The sequence below is a fragment of the Xenopus laevis genome, chromosome 9_10L (genome assembly GCF_017654675.1).
Source record: "Xenopus laevis strain J_2021 chromosome 9_10L, Xenopus_laevis_v10.1, whole genome shotgun sequence".
NCBI classification, from domain to species: Eukaryota; Metazoa; Chordata; class Amphibia; order Anura; family Pipidae; genus Xenopus; species Xenopus laevis.
This window is the reverse complement of record NC_054387.1, coordinates 45,482,645-45,505,851: the sequence shown is the minus strand read 5'-3', so window position 1 is coordinate 45,505,851 and position 23,207 is coordinate 45,482,645. Positions and strand designations below refer to the sequence as shown.

Sequence of the window (23,207 nt, the reverse complement as noted above, 5' to 3'; positions counted from 1 at the left end):
CTGGAGGTTCAGTGTTTTTGCACCGTTTCTACATCAGCCCAACCGCTCACATCAAAAAGGGGGTGTACTTTCCCTTTATTCGTGTTATTGTATAATCCTGTGCTATTGGCAAATGTCTGGATATGAAGTAGTTGCTTTAATCAGATCGGTTGCTATAATTAACTCTTGTAATGATAATGTCCCTTACCCCACGTCTTCAGTGGTGAGTTTCCCTTCTCTTTAATTTTATATGTTAACCCCTATTATAATAGAGACAATATCATTTTTGAGTGGCTAATGCTGGTTTAAAAGCGATTTGGATATGGTCGAATGTGGGATAAATGGTGTGAGCGTTCCTTTGATTCATGCAGCGGAACAAAAAGGTTTCTTTATGAAAATAACTGTGGGATTTGGTGGAAAATCAATCATTTTGCCTTTGAGAGGTCAATGCATTGCTGCGTAAGCTCTTCCCTACTCAGACTGTATGAATGCTATTGCCTATCCTGAGCAGTGATGCTGGGCTGCCTAGCAACGCCTCTTTCTGTTGCCTAGCAGCCATGTCTCCATCCATATCTCCAAGTAACAGTACGGACCAATCTGAAAAGCAGTTATCACAGCAGCTATTTAACTCTCCAGCTGCTGGAAGTATTTGAAACTGAGCACAGAAAGAAAATATAGGATGACAAATGTCTAAAGGAAAGCTTTAGAGGGGTCCTTCATCCAAAAACTGATTTGCTGTCTGTTTAAATTCTCTGCACTTTCAGCTGCTGTGGGTGTTTTTTGTGTAAACAAAATAAAATCAAAATGTTCCACTTGAGCATATATATAATTAGAACACATATAGGGCAGAGAACTCCCTTGTGATTGTCTCAAGTCATTTCAATTATAACCTGCAATAGGAATTTTGTAGGAGGTGGAAGCAGTGTTCCTTTGCTTGTAAATGGTTTTTTGTTTTTGTATAACTTGTAGGATATATAGACAGTTTTTATAAAACTAGAGTTTCCCCCTTCCTTTAGATTAAGGACTTGCAGTTGGTACTTTCTGAAGCCAATGAGACCATCCAAGGACTTCAGGAGCAGCTTTCACAGGAGCGAGAGCTTCGTAAGGAGGATGAAATGACATACAACCAGAAGATTGCCCAGGTTAGGGGGTCTTTGTTTTTGTGTGCTTGGAAATTCACTGGAGATGATAGTATCCTAAAGGGATACTGTCATGGGAAATAAATTTTTTCAAAATGAATCAGTTAATAGTGCTGCTCCAGCAGAATTCTGCACTGAAATCCAATAATCAAAAGAGCAAACAGATTTTTTTATATTTAATTTTGAAATCTGACATGGGGCTAGACATATTGTCAATTTCCCACCTGCCCCAAGTCATGTGACTTGTGCTCTGATAAACTTCAATCACTCTTTACTGCTGTACTGCAAGTTGGAGTGATATCACCCCCTCCCTCTCCCCCCCCCAGCAGCCAAACAAAAGAACAATGGGAAGGTAACCAGATAGCAGCTCCCTAACACAAGATAACAGCTGCCTGTTAGATCTAAGAACAACACTCAATAGTAAAAACCCATGTCCCACTGAGACACATTCAGTTACATTGAGAAGGAAAAACAGCAGCCTGCCAGAAAGCATTTCTCTCCTAAAGTGCAGGCACAAGTCACATGACCAGGGGCAGCTGGGAAATTGACAAAATGTCTAGCCCCATGTCAAATTTTAAAATTGAATATAAAAAATCTGTTTCCTCTTTTGAGAAATGAAATTCAGTGCAGAATTCTGCTGGAGTAGCACTATTAACTGATGCATTTTGAAAAAAACATGTTTTCCGATGACCGTATCCCTTAATTATTAGAAAAAGATGCTTTTATACAGGGAAAAATCGCATTATTATCACATTGCTGAAAGGCTTCATAAATATTACAGGTATATGGGACCTGTCGTCCAGATTGCCCGGAACCTCAGGTTTTCCAGATAAGGGATCTCCCTGTATTAAAATACCTTAAGTCTACTAAAAAAAAATAATTTAAATAACATTGAATAAACCCAGTACAGGTATAGAATCCGTTATCCGGAAAGCACCAAATTACGAGAGGGCCATCTCTCGTAGACTCCATTTTAATCAAATACTTAAAATTTTTAAAATGGATTCCCTTTTTCTCTGTAATAATAAAACAGTACCTTGTACATGATCCAAACTAAGATATCATTAATCCTCATTGGAGGCAAAACAATCCTATTTAATTCACGTTGAAATAATTTTTTAGCCGATTTAAGGTATGGAGATCCAAATTGCAGAAAGATCCCTTATCTGGAAAACCCCAGGTCCTGCGTTTTCTGGATAACTGGGGGTCTCAGAGGCCACCTCAGGGTGGTCAAGGGCACAGGATCAGCCCTGCCCCTATCAAATACATACACACTAAGGTACCATACATTTTATCATCAACCTGCCTGTATGGTTTAATTTTGAGTGTGGGAGGAAATTGGATTAACCATATGGAACCCACACAGACATGAAGGGGAACATAAACTCTGCTTGTAGATGGTGCACTGAATGGAACTGAACCTATGACCCAGGGCAGCTGTGCTTCCATTCTGTATATGAAGAGTTATTTTTGTCCGTAGCAGTTCAACTACATTTAAGAATGGTCCAGCGTAGATAAAGCATAGCTTTGTTTAACAAAAGTGTTGGGTTTTGTTCTTTGTTTTTTTTTTTTTTTAAGCAATAAAAAGTAATATGTTCTAAATCCCCAAAACTTGAACCTTAGTTTAAGCAGTGGACCTGCTGTTTTTCCTTATTGCAGCGGAAGGAAGATCAGGAGAAGCTGCTCTTAAGACGTGAGTTTGAGCTCCAGAGCCACGGCCTTCAGAGGAGGCTGGAGCAGAAGTTCTGGAGCCAAGAGAAGAATGTGCTGTTGCAGGAGACCCACCAGTTTAAGCAGAACTTCCTGCTACTCTTCATGAAGTTGAAGTGGTACCTACAGCGCTGGCGGCAAGGAAAAGCCCTGCCGAGAGATGAGGACTTCTTAGAGGTAAGTCCAAAGTCAGAAGAACTCTGCAAAGAGATTGTGTTACATAGGAACCAAACTTAATTCAGATATGTAGAAAGGGAGATTGTCATTCATACGCATTGAGTCTAGAAGGGACAGAATCCATGTACATGCTGCTGCCATTAGTACACTTTGGCCCTAAGAGGGACTGAACCCTTAAAGGGGAAGTAAAGTCTAAAATAGAATAAGGCTAGAAATGCTGTATTTTGTATACTAAACATAAACTTGATAAATCTAGTTCAGAGAAACAAAGAACATGCAATTATTTCAAGCACACTGCATGGGTAAATTGTCCCTTTGACTAGAAATGTACTGGAATCTGTGCCCCAGAGGTTAAGTTTAGCAGCAGTGTCCACTATAATGAAATGCATTTCTAATTGATTTTAACTGGGTCATTTTCTCTTGTGGGTATTTTTAGGGGTTTTGCAGCACACCAATATTATCATGGAAATTGCAGTGGAATATTGAGAGCCTGAAGCAATCTAATGACATCTGAAACAGTGCTGTTCCCTTAAATGATGAGGGCAACGCTATCAGTTTCTAATATTTAACCCTCTAAGTGCCAGGTCTCTCTCTTAATCTTGCTGCATGCTTATTGCTAGTAAGTCCTATATACTATGCAATATATAAATATATATAATATACAGGCCAAGGCAGGTCTTTGTCCATCACATGCCTAATCACTCAGTCCACCAATCTTCAGTACCGTGACTGTGATCCTAATGTAAGCCGACTTGTATCAGCAGTAATGTTTTTTAGCCCTCTGTGGGGAGCAGGGGAGTGTGGGTAATAAGCCTGCCCGAGGCCTTGTGTTTCTTGTTGTGACAGCAGCTGTTTGGGCTCAGCATGTGAGCAACTACCTCTCCTAGCCCAGCATCCCTACCCAGTGCTGCCAGGAATTTATTAGGCTCCTGTGGATTAGAGGGACATTGTAAGATTGAGCGCAGGGATGGGCTGATTATACAGTTCTCTGTGAATTAGCTGGGGTTTGCATTGCCTCATTTAAACGGCAGTCTTATTATGTCTTAATAATAGTACTTGGGTATTGGATTTAACAGTCTGTCCTATAAATAACATAGGGAGTGACAGGGAATTTTCATATGCATTGTTATACTGACTCGGCTGTCTTTGATGGCATGGTGAATAACAGGCTACAGGCTACATTTAACTCTACTATACCTGCTATCCCACAGTCACAGTCCCTTCCCAGAGACTATTATCCCACTGTTACTATAGGCATCATCTCTCCCTACTATACCTGCTATCCCACAGTCACAGTCCCTTCCCAGAGACTATTATCGCACTGCTACTATAGGCACCACCTCTCCCTACTATACCTGCTATCTCACAGCCACTGTCCTTTCCCAGAGACTATTATCCCACTGTTACTATACCTGCTATCCCACAGCCACAGTCCCTTCCCAGAGACTATTATCCCACTGTTACTATAGGCACCATCTCTCCCTACTATACCTGCTATCCCACAATCATAGTCCCTTCCCAGAGACTTATCCCACTGTTACTATCGGCACCATATCACCCTACTATACCTGCTATCCCACAGTCACACTCCCTTCCCAGAGACTATTATCCCACTGTTACTATCGGCACCATCTCACCCTACTATACCTGCTATCCCACAGTCCCTTCCCAGAGACTATTATCCCACTGTTACTATAGGCAACATCTCACCCTACTATACCTGCTATCCCACAGTCACACTCCCTTCCCAGAGACTATTATCCCACTGTTACTCTAGTCACCATCTCACCCTACTATACCTGCTATCCCACAGTCACAGTCCCATATCCCTATTGCTAGATATATATGATATTAAGTAAAGTACTTTGATATCTCTACCTGAGCTGTTAGTGTAATGTAATTAGTAGTTAACAGATATTTATAGATAGATGTTTTTTGTAGATTTTGTGCTCCATCGGAAGAGTATAAGGACATTTCCTCTACACTTAACCACTGGTTTTGCCCATTAAATATGTCACTCTAGTCTACCAGTAAAACTGACACTTTTGCCTGGTTTATTTAACTCCTTTGTGCAAATGCACAATTTAACCAATCTGCCTGTGGGACTGACATGGCATAGAAAGAGGGGTTTGTTTTATTGTACAGCTGCTGTCTGGGTTATATGTTCTATACAGGAAGGGGGCTCACTCCCTTGCTCTCTGCATTCCTCATTAGGTTATGGGAGACGATAAAATGTTGGTAGTATGTCTTTAACTCAAATGAAAGTACAAATGACAATATCACTTATTGTGAGGAGAGAACATCCCTTCCCAGTGTATTTGTGTTTATATGAATGGAGCTGTCATATTGGTTCCCTTTTGTGCCAAGAACATCATTGTCTGTAGTATTTATGCAGTTTGTTCAGAGCTGTCCAATTGCATACTTTAGGCAGCATAATATGAGGATATAGCTTATTACTGTATGTGCTAAGAATATATAGTGTATATTTGCATTTATACTTGTTAATGGGAACTGCAATATCATTTCCCTCAGATAATAAAGTTGGATTGTGTAGTTTATGTGTCCAAAACATGATTATTCTATTGTATATCTACATGTATACATAAGGATGGGGGTTTCTATAGTGTTTTCTTTAGACAGTAAATTCTAAGGATATAGATTATTTTATGCATGGAACAAAGTATGATATACATATTGATGGAAGCTGCCATAACATTAAAAGTATGAGCTTATAGTTAACCGTTGTATTATAGGAGGCCAGAAATCTTCATTCACCTACATTATGGAACTCTCAATACTATGTATTTGTACTATTGTACTGCTGCTTACTTTGGTGGCTCTATATAAATCAGTACATTGCAGTACTTCTGAATTTCTGTTTTTTGTTCCTCCAGGTGAACAGTGTCAAAGAGCTATATATGCTGATTGAAGAAGAAGAATTAAATCCCCCGATCTCCGATTATAAGGTGTCTGATGGTGAAAGCTGGCCTCAGAATGTGGTTAGTATAGAAACAGCGGGTTGTTGTTGTTGTTGTGTTTTTTTTTTTGTTTTTTTTTTGTTCTGCTGAGACCTGATTACTGAGGTTACTAGGATTCCCTGCTCTCTTGATTCTGTGAAGTTATAACACAGTTTTAGCCTGTCCAGACAGACTGGCTGACCGCAACATACCTTATAGATTGTTTGTAACTCTATAAAGTAACAGTAACACCCAAAAAATAGTGTTTTAAAATACTGAAAATGTAGTATTGCTCTGCACTGGTAAAATTGGTGTGTTTACTTCAGAAACACTACTATAGTTTATATAAACAAGCTGCTGTGTAGCCAAGGGGGCAGCCACTCAAGCACAGGATACTCAATAGATAACAAATAAGTTTTGAAGAGTCCCATTGTATACTACAGAGCTTATCTGTTATCTGCTGTGTATCATGTGCCTTTTTTCAGCTTTGAATGGCTGCTCCCATGGCTACACAGCAGTCTTTTTATGTAAACAATAACCTATAACAGAGTTTCTGAAACACCAGTTGTACCAGTGCAGAAAAACAGTGCAGTATATTTTTTATTACTTTAAAACATTTTAATTTTTTGCTGTTACTGTTCCTTTAAACAAGGACAAAGGCTAGTATCCATAGGGCTGTGTGACAGTCGGCGTGGGCTATCCAATCAGGGTCATTAAATGGAACTTTATATAGGGACAACTTTTTTAAAACAAATGTACAGTTTGACTTCTAAAACTATACCAGCCTAGGTATTATACTGTAATCAGTACAGCTAAGCTAAATCTGCCCTAGTAGGGAATATTGCCAACCTGGCAATTCCCTGTACTAAGCACAATTCAATAGTAAGAGTCCCCTGCCTTAAGATCAGGGTTGGACTGGAACCCGGTGGACCCCGCCGGCCCAGACCCACTCCCTGATCGTCTGCCCCCCCCAAAAAAAACGGTATGAGGCCCTGCATGCATGCCAGCTTTTGTGGGGCCCTGGAAATTTAGAACCCGGTGGGCCCCCAATGGCCCAGTCTGACCCTGCTTAAGATTATTATAGCTTGTACAGATATACTGTATGCCATAGGTCCATATCAGCAAGGTATTCCCCTTTATGAATCAGAATCGTTTGAGTACATGTACAGTGGTATTTTACGCTTTCTTCTGTGGTTTGTTGTGTGAAACAACCCTTGCTTTCTTAGTTTTATGGATTTTATAAGTGTTTTCGACAGGCCAGAGAATCCATAAAGACCTTATCTGACATTAAGGGGACCCTGAAGGACCTTTGCAACGAGTTGCAAGAAGAGAGGAGAGGGATGAACGAGCTTCAGCAACAGTTTGCCAAAGCAAAGGCTGCGTGGGAAATGGAGAAGATGGAATTAAAGGTCAGTATATAAGTGGAGGCAGAGAAATTGCGGGAGGGGGGTATTTTGATCACTTGGATGTCACTGTCCTTTTGTTGTTTCCTATGAGGACCAAACTTATTTGTAACCAGTTTTAAGTAGCAGCTACTAGTCTCTCTTGTGTACATCCCAGTGATGGCTGCTATAGATCAGCACTCCCACTGGCCATTTGTCCATTAGCATAGAGCTCATTGTGTGTGTATGTATGTGTACTCCATGCATGGGCAGTTATTGTGACACTTAAGTCGGCAATAGACGCAAAGATCTGATCGTACGAATCGAGGATTCGAACGATTTTCGGACCGTGTGCCGATCATACGATTTTCAGTGGGAGACTGTCACTAGCTTTGGTCGGACATAACTTTCGTATGATTGCTGTCAGGGGCAGAACATCGGCTGATCTGTTCTTTTGTACTTTATATGATCAAAATGGTTAGTGGCAGGTGGGAAGATGTTGTACGATGATTCGTACGATCAGATCTTTGCGTCTATGGCCAGCTTTAGGGGCAGATTTATCAAAATGTGAGATTAGAACTCACCACAGTAAAATTTATTCACTTTCTATGCATTCCTATGGGATTTTTAGAATCCTATTTATCAATCGAGTTCACTGTTTGATAAATATGGTTTTAAAAATTCCGTAGGAATGAATAGAAAGTGTTTTTCTGTGGTGAGTTCTAAATTCACACTTTGATCTGCTCCTTAGTGCTCATGTGTCCTAGTAGATCTGTCGATCCCTTCTTTCAGCTGCTTCATTCTTTAAATGAAGTGTCTTTCAGAAATCACAGACCCCTCAATCAACCTTGGAAGTTTATAAAAATATCTATTTTAGAATCCTATTCCTTTTAATGAAACCGCTTTGGGGGAGGGTTAAAGCCGAAATGGTGTATCTCGCCAACATGGCTGATGTGAAGCAAATCATTAACAGTTCCTTCTCCTCGTACACAATTCCCTGTTCGCGGATGTGGGAATGAGTGCAGTTCTCTGGTGCATAAATCGTTATATTTAATTAGCACATTTTAATGAAGTGTTATGGAAAGAGAAGAGGCCCTGTGTTTGTAACCATGTGAGCAAGGCCTGTAGGATATTGCTTCATTGTCCCTTAGGCAGCAGCCTCAGATATAGAAAGTAGGGATGCACCGAATCCATGGGATTCGGCCGAACGCTTTGTGAAAGATTCGGCTGAAACCAAACCCAAATCCTAATTTGTGTATGCAAATAAGGGTCCGGAAGGGGACATTTTTTTTTTAATTTCATGTGTCATGTCATGTGATTGCCCTCCCCACCCCTAATTAGGACTCTGATTCGATTCGGCCACACACAAGGATTCAGCCAAATCCTGCTGTAAAAAGCTTTATCCTGGATTCGGTGCATCCCTAGTAGAAAGAAATGCTATCTTGGTTGACTAATAGAGAGTTCAATCCAGGCATTTCGATTTTTCAGCTACCAATATGCCAATGTATGTAGCTGATTTAGAACATATTTTTTTTTATTTTCGTATATATGTCTGTTATTGGTGGTTTTTTTTTTTTTTTTTTTTTTTTGTTTTGTTTTTTATGGGTGGAGTTTCCCTGATCAACACTACTTTTTTTTCCCCTGCGCTTCAATCCGTATATATGTTTATCATTATATATCTGCTACTCTTTCCTCTGCCCCAGCTGGGTTCTTGGTGTGTTGGTTGCCATGTACGCATGGATGGCTAGCTGCAACAGATGTCAGACCCCCTGAATATTTTATTAGTGAAACAGGCTGAGAGCAGCAGCAAAATGAACACATGAATAATGGAGGGTTTTGACGGGTTTGTCGGTCCAACTGTGACTTGCCTGGAATAAAGCTTTCCCCTGATTCTGGTGCATTTATATATACATCTATGAAGGTGCTAATAATTCTGCTTATTTTAGCTTTGCCTAAAGTTTGCCAAACGAGCGGATCCTTCCCCGATGTGCTCCCCTTGGGTAGGGCGATATTGGGCTGATTAGGACCAAAACGATGTGATCACAATGATGGGGATACAGGGCATTGAGGCAAGGACCACACCAACAAGCCAATGAGATTTTTAAATTGGTCCAACTGATTTTCAACTAGATATCAATCAAGTATTGTTAGTGGCGTAACTATAGATGAAGCAGTGCTCCCCCCCCCCCGCCGCACTTCTTCTTTAAATTTTTGCATGAGCATGTGGAAGGAGCAGTTATGGGGGCAGTTATTCATGCTGGGTCCCTCTAAAGTTCTTTTTTGTCAGGGGGTCTGGTATGCCATCATTACTCCACTGGGTAGTCCTATCAGAGTGCCCCATACACAGGCAGATAAACGGCTGACTGATGAATATCTGTATGTGTTTGGCCACCTTAAAGCTGGCTATAGATGCAATGATCCGATCATACGAATCCTCGATTCGTACGATTTTCGGACCATGTGTGGAGAGTCCCGACATATCTCTGCATGTATTGCCGATCGTACGATTTTCAGTGGGAGACTGTCACTAGCTTTTGTCGGACATAACTTTCGTACGATTGCTGTAGGGGCAGAACATCGGCTGATCTGTTCTTTTGTACTTTATTTGATCTGAATGGTTAGCGGCAGGTCGGGAGATGGGGAATGTGTCTATGGCCAGCTTAAGATCAGTCATTGCAGTATAATGTGGTCTTAAGCAGACCTGTGGGCAAAGTTATATTGGTCTGTGTATGGATAGCTTGAGACAAGTTTTTTTTGAGTCCAAGCCAGGTTCCCATGTCACATTGTTAAAATGGTAGAACATACATCCTCGGAAGCAAATAGAACCAAATAATGAGTCAGATGATTGAATCATATATATTATATTTAATTGCAATTTAATTGTTTAAATGGATAAACAAAATCAATGCACTGAGATGTAAATGTTGAATATTTGCAATAAAGAAATATTGAAAGAAAATGGTAGAATATTATCTTTGCACTTTGCTATCAAAGATGATTAATTTTCCCAGAGTGGCTTTAGGAATATTTTAGTCCTGCAGATTTTATTTGTGTAACCAGAGGAGCCATGGTTGTCTTTTTAGCTGGATTCCGGAAAGCATGGTGTTGATCGCTCAACTTCAGATCTCAAAGCCGCCCTGAAACGAGAGAGAGAGGAGCACCAACACCTCCTTACTGAGTCCTACAGTGCAGTCATGGACCTTACCAAGCAGCTGCAGGTCAACGAGAAAAACTGGACCCAAGAAAAAGAAGAGCTCCTAAACAGATTCCAAGATGAACGCAAACTTGCCGACCAGCAGATGCGGGAGCTGCAGAACAAACTTAAACAGGTGAGGACTGAGCTGGCATCTAATCAGCATCTTTGGCCTGTGCTGAAGGATCCTGGGAATGGAAATTCATTGACTGCAGTGATGGCGGTCAGATCCCCCAAATCTGATAGGAACATTTTTGACTAATAACAGATTTAACTTCTAGGGGTAAATTCAAACTTGAGTTTGCACATGTTCTACCGACTGTCATGTTGTAGTAGGTGGCTGTGCCTGTCTGAGAGTTGCATTTGCAGTAGGGAGTTCTGTACTTTAATTGCGTTCCAAAAATCACTTGGTTTTCTAAAAGTTAGTCTCACTGTTCCAGTTCTTAAAAATCAAGGTCAAGTGTTTATAGCTTTTCCAACTGATCTGTCTTTGGTGGAGTTTGTTTTACCAACACTTTATTCAGCTGAAATAACATAGTTTTATTTCCCCAAAAAGGCAGTCCTGTTCAAATGCAGGCTAATCCCTGCTTAATGCCACTTGCTACCCACCCCCCCATACCTATTTGTAACCTCATTTTGCTTGAACTGAATTTGTATAGGATGGATCCAAATTATGCAAATCCTTCATCCGTCAGCAGCTGAAATGATTGTGTATCCAGCACTTGCTGGAAGGAAAATTCTGACTCCAAAACAAAGTATAAATAGTTTGTTGGGTAGCAGCTCTGAGTAGTGTCGTTATCTCTTGTAGCAACGGCCAAATTATCTTGGTCGTATATAAATAGAAATGTGGGTCTGGAGTGAGTAACAGCTTGGGCATATAATGTAGTTTTCTATCCAAAATATTTTCAATGTTATGGGGTACATAGTTACATAGTTAAATTGGGTTGAAAAAAGACAAAGTCCATCAAGTTCAACCCCTCCAAATGAAAACCCAGCATCCATACACACACCCTCCAAGGGGTAGTGTAGAGACGTTTTTGTTAAGACAAAAATCTGTTTTTTGTGGTTTTTGAATGTTTATATTTTTGTTTTTGTTCTGTTACTGAATTATAGAATTTTAACTTCTCTCTAATTGCTTTATTATTGTAGCAACCAGGCAGCAGATTAAAAGTCAGAGTCTTATGAAACAATGGCCTCTAGTGGCCTAGGCATTACATTTAGAATCTATGATTTCTACATAGGTTTTATAACAAATATAGAATCCTATTATAAAATCCTCTCCAGACCCAACATACCCTGATCCAACTCATGGGGTTTGTAGATTACAAGTGGAAAATTGCTAGTATCCGTTATCCCACAGCAACCAATAAGAAGACTGCTTTTATTATTCTATAATAATGTTATGGTTATTATTATAACTACCTATGCCTATGTAACTGCTTATTATTACGTGACGGGGGAAATACGTTCAGCACAGGCAGTTCCTTCCTTCCCTCCCTCCATATTTGGACTTGTGTTGTTTCTTTGCCATGTTGTATAACAGTACCTGTCTTATATTGACAGAAGGAAGCAGATTCCTGGGTGATAAAAGAGCCGGAGAGGAAGAGCAGCTGCTGGAAGGAGGTAAGCCAGTTGGGATTCTCCTGCTATATCCTCTAGGACAGGTACATCCAACATGGGCTCCAATTTACCATGTCATATGCCAGTCCATCCTACAATAAGTTCTATGCTGATGTTGTGGCATTCATTGTTTATATTTTAAAGGGCAAATAAAACACCCATAGGAATAGTTGGTCTACTTTTTGAGACCAGTCTGACAAACAATCCTCCATTCTCTAATGCTTTGAGTTGTAGTTTAAACCACTGCAAATGCAAGTTGCCATTTAGAAGCCTGTTTGCAGTTCTTCATTAAAGTGCACAAATATTATTGCATCTGCTTGTTTCCCTGCCATTCTTTACTTTCTCTTCAGCTATAAAAAAGCTTGTGCATCTCTGGTAGGAAGTAGCAACTGCAAAAAATAGATCCTTCCCCCACAGAACATCCCCCTGCTTATCAAGCGGCTACTTTTGAATCATTGGGCACACTTGTTCTGTTTAGATAAGTTTTAATATCCCTTTTTAGTGCATTTCATCCATCCTCTAGTTTGGCTGCTGCCTTTTCCAGATGGCTTGTGGGAAGGAAAAATACAACAACTTTGCTTTTGGGTAGCCCTAGATAATTGTCAGGGGAGTGTGTGGCCTGACCCCAGACAGCTGCCATCTACAAAGAAAGACCATGGTAACTCTATAGTTCCACAGCTGCTCTCACAGACACGCCTCTTAACTCTTTAATTCCTGCTGGGGACATTACTACTCTGACACCATAGGAAATTATATTTTTTTTTTATTTTATATCATTTGATTCCATAAGGGGGTTTATGTAATGTCTGGTGACTTGTTCTCAATGTAAAGATCATGATGCCCACACACAGGCCTTCCCTGATAACCCCTGTGCTTGTTTTATCCTAGGCTGTCAGTAATAATCTTCAGGATAAAGACATTGACTGTGACACCGATGCCAGTGTGACCAGTTTAAAAAGGTAACGCATGTTTTACTCCTGTTTAGCTGTTCACTTTATAGTATCCTCCATTTGCTCCATATGCAGTCATTTGTATTTTTATTAGCCTTGAGTCCTAGTAGCAGTCTGAATATAAATGATAGTATTTTACTTTTTGTTTGATTTTACTTTAGGACCAAATCTGTATCTTCCATGTCAGAGTTTGAAAGTTTACTCGATTGTTCCCCCTTTCTGCATGACAACACATCCTCGGTTGATGGCGAAAATGCCAAAGGGAGGAGAGGTCTACCAGCTTCTTCACTTTTGGCCAATGGTTCTAAATATCCTGAAAACCATTGTTCCTATGAGAGTAATGACAAGTCCTTGGCTGGACATCTTTCCAAGGGTAACCTGGTGATTTCATCCTGGGATTATACTATGGCCAAAGCTGATAATCGTGTGGATGGGCAGAAGCACATACAGAGGAGCTATACAGCACCAGACAAGACGGGCATTCGAATTTATTATAGCCCACCAGTGGTTCGGAGGCTTGATGTGCCTTTGGTCCAAAATAAAGAAGAAAAACTCATGGTAGAAACTGGGTTTCTGTTTACCATGGCCAAACCAAAAGAACCAGAAAAATCAGACCAGTTATCTGGGAATTCGTGTAGCCACTGGCTTTGTAATTTCTCCAAAAAGCAGCGGGATTTGTTGGATAGTGATTCGGTAAAGGACTCTTCTTCTGTCCCAGGGTTTCCATCTTCCCTGGGGGATTTTGAGATTTCTGGTAACATGAGTGATGACATGAAAGAAATCACAAATTGTGTTCGACAGGCCATTCGCTCAAGCTCCCTAGAAAGGAAACCAAAGAGTACAGCAAGCCAGACTGTTGGGCTGTCCAGTGTTGGTGTTCAGACTGTTCAGATGGTTAGCGTTAGTCTTCAAACTGATCCCATTAGATCAAGCCTAACTTCAAAGAGCTGGTCACCAAGGGGTTCTTCTCTGCTGTCTACTAGAACCAAACACATTTCAACATCATTGGACAAAGTTCACTCAAGGATAGACCGGCCTTGCTGTTCTCCCAAGTATGGTTCCCCTAAGCTTCAGAGAAGGTCATCTTCCAAACTAGATTGTTCCAAGGATCGGAGCTTGTGGAATCTTCAACAAAATAAACAAAATGGTTCAGCTTGGGCGAGGTCAACAACAACTCGGGACAGTCCTGTCCTCAATAACATCAGTGATGGGTCATCTAGTTTGTTCAACGTGGTTGAACATGCCGGAAGTTCTGAATCCATCTACAGATTGGGCCTTGGGGAAAGCAGGAGCAAGTCTGATACTCCTAAGTACGGTATTGTGCAGGAGTTCTTAAGGAATGTGTGTGGCCGAACATCTCAAAGCTCCAGCGCAGTGTCTGAGAAGAAAGACACTGAAGACTGCAACAAACGACCTGACAACCATGACCACTGTTCTTCTGTTTGTCACTCCTCCTATAATGTGTCTAAACTACTGAGCAAGAAGGTACCAAGGCAGCACACCAGTGATGAACAGAAGCCTTCGATCATAACTCAGGGGTGCAAAGAGGGAAGTCCTAAGGACTCCGACATTATTTCTACATCTGCTAATGAAGTAAGTGCCATTTCTAGCTTTCCTTAGTTCAGTTGTGATGACGGTTCTTATAAACTTATTTCAACTGTTGCAAGAAAAGAGAAATTACATCCATACTGATGTATGAACTGTAGCATCTTGGTGGTCTTTCTATGGGCTGTTAATCACTGGGCGCAAAGCAAACATCTGTCCACATTTTCTTTAAAATTCAGACACTCACTATGTATTTCATTGGTGGTTATGGTTACCAGACATGGATGGAACTATGCACTAATACTTCCTGCCTATTTCAGCCGCAATTTATTGACCATCGTTCTCTTTGAATGTGTCGTATGGTGTTACCAAATCAGTGAAGGCAAAACACACCTAAATGCAAGGCATACATCATATAACCTACTTATTAGCTTCCGTTGAAGACCTTCTGCCAGAGACCTCTGTTCTATATCTGTTTTGGTCCTCCTATTGATCTTTACTTTATATTTGCAGGATTATGACTGTAATTGCAGTTCACAGCCTCTCACGTCCTGCTTCTCCAGGCCATCCAGGCCTCACTCACGCCAAGCTCACTACAAGTGCCAGCTCCACCCAGACCCAACCGTCCCAGAAGACAAAGCGGGCCCTGCCTGTAATTGAAGAGAAATGAGTCGGTCCCACTACCCCGTGTTCCCGTTTACCTCCCAGAAGCCATTTTGCTCCTGTGTTCACTAGAATGGACTACGGTCAGTAATGAGTGCTTAATGTCCCACTCACAAGTTCCGCAAAAGACACTTGAGTGTCTGCATTAATTCGGACTTGCATTCCTCTTATTAGCACTTAACTGTTTACCTATGTGTGTGTTTTTTATGTGTACCTTTATATGGGTCCTTTAGTAGAGTATACACGACATGAATTATTTATTGATGTATCTTTTTTTTTTTTTGCAAAACCAGTGCTAAAGACTTGAAATGGTTTTAATAAGGGGGAGGAATGTTTAGATAGGGAATATATCCCTGACAAACTGTACTTTTTTGACCCCCAAAAGCTGCCTAATGACCTGCTTAGTAGTGATGTAACAAGAAGATGCTGTTCTCTATTGTTACATCAATGCTGTACATCCATCCACAGAAAGTACATTCCATTAGGAAATCAGGCAACTGTACTATACTTGAATGAAGTGGCCATGTAATCCTACTCACTGCACTAGTTTACAAGCAGCGTTAAAAATTAATAATAATGATAAATATATTTTTAATAATCATTGAGAGCAAATCGTAAAACAGTTCCGCTGGAACAATCCCTTTTAATTGATTATAACTCCAGATTAGCGTTCCAAATCCAGTTTTAACCTTTTAACAGCAGAGAAAACCGGTGTGTATGTACCATCTTTCCTCCCGGATGGAGAAGGGGGAGGAGAATTATTAACTTACATGACACTAGGGTTGTATTGTTTGGCCTAAAGCGGACAACTGCTTGTGTCCCCTACCAAACCAAACTCTTAATGGGGCTTATTCACTTTTGGACACTTTCTCCGTCCCTCCCTCAGGCATATCATACAGGGTGTTCTCTCTCTGGCTGTATATGATTATCATTATATTTTTTTTTTTTATATATTTACCCAATGCAATCGTAAAGTCTAAAGGGTCCCATGAATTATAATTTAAAAAGAACCAGGATACATCAATTCCAGAAAATGAAATATCAAGCAAGTCGGTAAAGGTTAGCTTTCGGCAAGTCTTTAAAGCAATCTAATGATAAAGCTGTTTCACAGGGCTGGTTCCAAGGAGGCATGAGAATGTCAGAAAAGGATTCTGTGCTGTCATTGGCTCACTTGTGGGTGATGTCATAGTATCGGAGTGTGGGGGTGAGGTCATAAAGAGATTGTGCCTCAAACACCCCAAAAGCCTTGAGCCAGCCCTGGCTATTGAAAATAATTTGTACATAGGAGTGTTCAGTTATGTAGAGATATCTGTGTGTATAAATTGTAATTATACATATATAATATTCTTTCCAAGAATACTGTTTTTTTCCAAATCTGAAATGCACTGTTTCCTCCTTTGTGTATTAAATAAACCCAATTCGCATTTTTTTCCCATTTAGTCAGAATTTATTCCAAATGTAATAAATCATTTCTACCTGTGAAATGACTCCCTGTGCAAGCATATATATATATATATAGGGAATAGATGCTGTTGGCTAATAATTAGGCATTTGAACCCTGGAGAACTAAAGATTAAAACACTGGGCTGTGCTAATATGTTGTACACCCCCCAGCGAGGCAAATTCCCCACCTTGTGGTTCAGGCTGGATTTAATTTTTCATATAAACTGCACTGGCCCGGGATACTTTCTTCAAGAACACTGCACCGTGATCAAAAACTTCCCAAGTATCCCCTGTGCCATAAACTCATCAAACATGGCAACCTTGAGAAGAAACTACAGTTCTGGAGATGACCTTCCCTTAGATTTTTATATCCCCCAAACTACTCAACATTTTATTATGATCTGACCCTTAACATGTAGTTTAGTGAATAACCTGCCACTCTACAAAACAAGTTGAACAGCACTGCACTACATCTTGCTAAGCTAAATTTAATTTTAACAACAGACCTCCCCAACTTTTATTGGCCAGATGCCGATTCAAATGGATGCCATTTTTACCTTTCATAATAGTTCTCCACTGCAATGGGGATCCAAAGTAAAAGAAAAAACTGCATTTTTCCTGTTACTTTCTAAATTACAATTTCATTATTTTATGTAGAGGTTTTAAAACAGCAGCTGGTTCTCTGCCCCTGGGTTAAAACAAGATTGACCCACGTGCTCCAGGCATTCCTGTCTACTGACCATAGCGGCAGCCAATATTAAATGAGCCAGTGTTTCTGACTTTAAATCTTCTTTTCTAACATTAAGGGGCCGATTCACTAAGGGTCGAATATCGAGGGTTAATTAACCCTCGATATTCGACTAGGAACTAAAATCCTTCGACTTCGAATATCGAAGTCAAAGGATTTAGCGCAGATAGTTCGATCGAAGGATAATTCCTTCGATCGAACGATTAAATCGCTCGAATCGAACGATTCGAAGGATTTAAATCCAACGATCGAAGGAATATCCTTCGATCAAAAAAAGTTAGCCAAGCCTATGGGGACCTTCCCCATAGGCTAACATTGACTTCGGTAGCTTTTAGATGGCTAACTAGGGGGTCGAAGTTTTTTTTAAAGAGACAGTACTTCGACTATCGAATGGTCCAATAGTCGAACGATTTTTACTTCGAATCCTTCGATAGTCGTAGTCGATGGTCGAAGTAGCCCAAAACAAACTTCGAAATTTGAAGTTTTTTAACTTCGAATCCTTCACTCGAAGTTAGTGAATCGGCCCCTAAAAGTGGTCTTCACCTGTTCCTCCCATGAGAACTCTTGGATAAACTAGTAATTAGGCAGGTTAAAAAAGAGTTACAAGGTTGAACTTGATGGATGTGTCTTTTTTCAACCTAACTTACTATGTTCCTATGTAATAATTCCATGATTAACAGAAAGATACAGTATGTCTATGCTTGCATTAATTCTCATCAATGATAGCCAAGGATAGGATTACTAGTAATTTACTATTGAGGGGCCTGATTGACCAAGAAATGCAGTATGACTATCCTTTTTTATTAATTCCCTATCTAAGGATAGGGTTACCAATGAGGGAACCTGCGCTTATTGGGCTTCATATAGGAAAGTGTCTTGCTAATCTTGATCTACAACAACTATGGGATCTACAGACCACAATAATTAAGAAAAATGTACATTTACTATCTGTGAAATGACTGGTTACAGTAATAGACATTTAGGGGCCGATTTATCATATATTGAACTAGGCAATCCTGAAGGACGTAGCTCTGGCAGGAATGTAACCTCTTTCCGCAAAACACTGATCATTTATTTTGAAAACTATGAAATAGATTTGTTTTGCATTTCTCACAATGCAAAGCATGGATGCTCCCAGTTAAAAGCCTTTTTGGGGCGATTTAGTAAATGGTACAAACTTTGCTACGGTTCTGGCAACCCATAGTATTTATTAGTCAGTTGTTTGAAAGGAAAAGATTGATTGGTTGCCTTGGATTACCAGACCTGGGCAATCCACATTACAGGTATAGGATCTGTTATCCGGAAACCTGTTGTCCAGAAAGCTCCAAATTATGGGAAGGCTGTGTCCCATAGACTCCATTTTTTCTATGTATTAATAAAACAGTAGCTTGAACTAATATATTGTTAAACCTTTACTTGATGCAAAACAATCCTATTGGGTTGGATTAATATTTAACTGTTTTTTTTAGTAGACTTAAGGTATGGAGATCCGGAAAACCCCAGGTTCCGAGCATTCTGGATAACCGGCCCCGTAACTCTACATTATACCCAGTGGAGTAACTAGATGCTACTGGGCCCCACAGCAAATTCATTTTAGGGCCCCCAACATTTCCAGAGGTTTTCCTGTTTTACCAATATATATTGACATTTCTCATTAATTAGGGCCTCATAGGCCCCCTATACCTCCTGGGCCCCCCTGCAGCCGCAGGGTCTGCTTCCTCTGTAGTTACGCCCCTGATTATACCATTGGTTCTTTAAAACCATTCAAATTCTACAATTTCCACAATAATCTGGCCAATGTTGGACGTGCTGCATTGGGGTTATAGAGCATCAAACCCATATGATTTAGTGAAGTACACTCACTTTACTTCCTTTACTATATTAACCCAGGAGCACTTATACCAAAGATTTCAAATACTAGCCCAAATGTTACCAGAATAAAACAATATTCGCCATTTAACAGCTTTTGCTTCCGCAGACCAGTTATTAAAACCTAATGGTGCCTCAGGTCTCGCGTGAAAGCTCCGCATGTCCATCTTTCCATAGTGTAATTTAATGCAAAAAAGTAGTATGAAAAATATCCCAGTAACTCAAATACTATCCACCGCTTATTTCCTAGGCCAGTTACCATTAAACGCCTGATAAAAAAAAAAAAATTCTTAAAAATAGCAGCTGAAACTGCTTATAATACCACTGCCCTATATTCCTTCTGTTTTAAATATAATAATAATAATGGGTCCGAAATGTTTTCCCATTATCCTTTACATTTCATATATAAGCAGAAACTGCCATGATATAATCTCCTTTTATTATTACACAAGCTTTAATAGTGCTGTGATATGTTCCGTCACATTTGAGGTTCAGATTTTTATATACTTTAACGTTTTAATTGTTCAGGAGGTTTTGTTTACTCTGCCGCCAATGAGCTTTTTCATCTCCTCCACAGTCACAGGCCTTTTATCACAGTTAAAATATAGTTTGCTTTTGTGCCTCACATGTTATAAATTCAGCCAAGTAATGATTTTGAGGAAATAAACTTATCTATTTAGATATAAAAGGTTAGTTTGTTTTGTGCTTATAGGGAACGGATTTAAATCTTCTCAGTTGGTTCTTAGTTTTTCCAAATAAAGCTGCAGGTCTGTACTGAGAGATTGCCTCAAACATTAAGGGGCAGATTTATCATGGGTCGAATTGAAAATTTAAATTTTGGTCAAAACTGTCACATTCAACTAGGGAGTTATTAAAATTCGATTCAAGTTCTTTAAAAAAAATCTAATTTGATTTTCGAGATTTATCTGGCCCTTTAAGAACTCAAATTAGACTATTTGCCACCTTAAACCTGCCGAATTGCTATTTGTCAATGGGAGAGGTCCAGGGTAGTGATCTGCGCATTGGGATTTACCCGCACCCGACCCTAACCTGCCATCCCTTATCCTGCGATTGCCCGAATCCGCGCTTCCGGGTTGCTTTTATAGACCCGCCCCACCAATGACACAAAAGGGGGCGAGCAGGCGTATCATCTATAAAAGACAACCCCAGAAGCCGGCAGGGAGGGGAGAGCAGGATAAGGGCTCAACCCGCCACCCACAAAGAAGCGCGCAAGGTCAGCCTGAGCCCATCTGACCCGCTGGTATCGGCCGGCCGTACATCACTAGTCCAGGGATCACTTGGGTGTTTGCAGCCTTCCTGACATTCAAGTTTTTTTCGGAGAAAAAAACTCGAATCGAGTTTTTAAAATTCAAATTGAATTTGATTCGAGTTTTCGATTCCATCTGTCCGAGTTTAAAAAATTTGATTTGATTGGAGACTAATCTGCCCGAGTCTGCCCATGTGGCCAGACCCTTAAGGATATATTAAGGGGGTTTTTTTTATCAAAGGTCGAATTTCAGAGTTCTTTTTATAGCTTGAATGAACTCGCAACGTGAATTCTTGAAACGAAAAAACTCGAATCAGTGAATTCGGGGTTGACAACCTGAAAACTTGAATTGATTGAGTTTTCGGGCAAAACCCTTGAACATCATAAAGGCTATTAACATCATCAAATGGTTCAAGGGACGTCTTCCATTGACTCTTACATGACCTTGACAAGTTTTAGATGGGGTATTTTCAGATGTAGGGCTATTTCCAGGGTCAGGGAATAATAAATCTCGAAAAATTCTTTTTTTTTTTTTTTTTTTTTTTTAAATTGAAAAATTCGTTGTTGTTTTTTTTAACCCGAAAATGGGAATTTTGACCAAAAAAAATCAACTGGAATACGTGAAATTTTTATGGAAAACACAACTGAATCCTTAATAAATAACTCGCTTATTGGCTAATACAAAGTCTGACTGAGCCTTCTAGGACCCGCCAGAGAACATGGCATCTAGGAATCATTCTATGAAACATTTGATGTAGTATATGGTAACTCCTTTACATAGTTCTATAGACTGCTGATGGGATTTGTCATACAGTGAGGCCCAACCAAATTCCAATCATTTAGTAATATATGTAAGTCGAAAAAGTTACATATATTTGATGAAAATTACATCTTTTACTGACAGCAGAGTTCCTAGAGGGGGGCGGGCCCTGGTGCGTGATGCGCAGCCGGGCCCCGCCCCCCTCCGTACGGCGCGCTGCCGGGTTGATTTCAGCGGCGCTGCCGGGGGGCCCTGAGAGGGTGCGGGCCCTGGCCCGCTCGCACCCCCTGCTCCCCCAGGAGTTCCGCCACTGTTTACTGACCAAATATGCTCCATGTTTTAGGAACATTTTTGGATGATGTCACTCCTTTAATATTAATGAGCCTTACAGCTAAATGGTTACTGATCATTCCAAATTTATATCTTGAATCCTCGCCATAAAGCAAGAGAGGACATGTTACTTTTTGACAGCAATTAATTGCAAACCTTGTCATTATTACTAGAAAATGGGTCTTTATAATTATGCACAACTATCGTTTAAATCAAATTACTTTGATCTTAAAACAGTAACTATTAATGTTTTTCCCCAATATCAACCATGCTATATCTGGTTTGAATTTTTTAAAATATCCTCCTTTTTTTTTTTTTTTTTTTTTTTCAATTTTTTCCTTTTACTGACCATTTAAACCAGCCTCCTATTTGGCAGCTTTGTTTAACAAAAAAAACAAAACTGAAAAGTGCAATTTTTAAAGAGAATAAAACTTTTTAGATTTTTTTTAATTTATTTTTACTATTAGTAGAACTTTTGCATGAGTTACTTCACCTTACAATAGGCTTGTGAATTGAATATTTCTGATGTAAATACTTGTTTTTTTGTTTTTTTTTATAGTTACTTTGATTTTTAGCTTATTCGTGTCCCTTTAAAGGAAAAACATGAAATAACTTTCATTAATGTTCAACATTTTTTTAAAACTGTCCACTTTTTGGAATCCCGACCCTTTATACCAATGATTTGTAACGATTTGTAAGAGTGAATTCTCAACGAGCATTTGTAAATAACTAAAGTGTATTTCTAAAGTGGGGATGTAATTAGTTTTAGCAGCAGGACAAGCAAGGGGAACCTTTCAGATGATGTAGTCAATTTACTGAAATCCTTTTGCTTGTGTTTGAAAAAGTTAATATATAGAATGTATAATACATTTTCTTTAGTAATGCAAGAATTTACATTTACAGTACATTGAGGGTTTTACGGTTGCCCCTTTGCATGAGCTTGAAAAAGTTTTTGGCAAACAGGGGATGGAAGGTATTTGCTATTTATGCATTTTTATCATTTTTAGCAAAAATGCTTCTGAATTTCAGTCTTTCACTCTCTCTTTCATTATGTTTGTGTCCCTGTATAACTGTCGCTATGTCACTTTGCGCTCATTTTCCTTAAATTAAACTGTTGAAGAAAAGTTCTCAGTCTCTTGTTGTTATTTAAATTTTCAAGGAAGGGGAAACATACTTTGTTCATAAAGTAATAGCTGTTGGCACTGTATAATATAATACACTTCAGGGCAGATTTATCAAGGTTCGAATTTCGAGGTTATGGGAGTTTCTAAAAACTCTCAATTCCCAAAAACTCGAAATTCGGAAGTAAAAAAAATGACCAATCAATTTATGGTTGAATAGGATTGAGCTTGATCAAATTCAATTTGAGTTTTTTTTTTTTTACCAAAAAATATTTTTTTTAAATATTTTTTTTAAAAAAAGTGTTTTTTCAAAAGTCCACCGAACGACTCCACATTGATTGTAGGAGGTCCCCC

The 23,207-nt window shown here is 39.6% G+C and overlaps 1 protein-coding gene across 2 annotated transcripts in view; it reads left to right on the top strand.

The window, feature by feature from the left end:
* Positions 1 to 16,743, top strand: part of soga1.L (suppressor of glucose, autophagy associated 1 L homeolog) — a 62,150-nt gene extending 45,407 nt beyond the window's left edge. For both annotated transcript variants that reach the window (XM_018235278.2, XM_018235277.2), the window contains exons 7-15: positions 996 to 1,121; positions 2,778 to 3,005; positions 5,900 to 6,004; positions 7,219 to 7,371; positions 10,428 to 10,673; positions 12,101 to 12,160; positions 13,046 to 13,116; positions 13,269 to 14,700; positions 15,166 to 16,743. In XM_018235278.2, the coding sequence (XP_018090767.1) occupies positions 996 to 1,121; positions 2,778 to 3,005; positions 5,900 to 6,004; positions 7,219 to 7,371; positions 10,428 to 10,673; positions 12,101 to 12,160; positions 13,046 to 13,116; positions 13,269 to 14,700; positions 15,166 to 15,312 (2,568 nt within the window). In that variant the 3' untranslated portion in view covers positions 15,313 to 16,743. The remainder of the gene's footprint in view (positions 1 to 995; positions 1,122 to 2,777; positions 3,006 to 5,899; positions 6,005 to 7,218; positions 7,372 to 10,427; positions 10,674 to 12,100; positions 12,161 to 13,045; positions 13,117 to 13,268; positions 14,701 to 15,165) is intronic.
* The last annotated feature ends 6,464 nt before the right edge of the window (positions 16,744 to 23,207 follow it).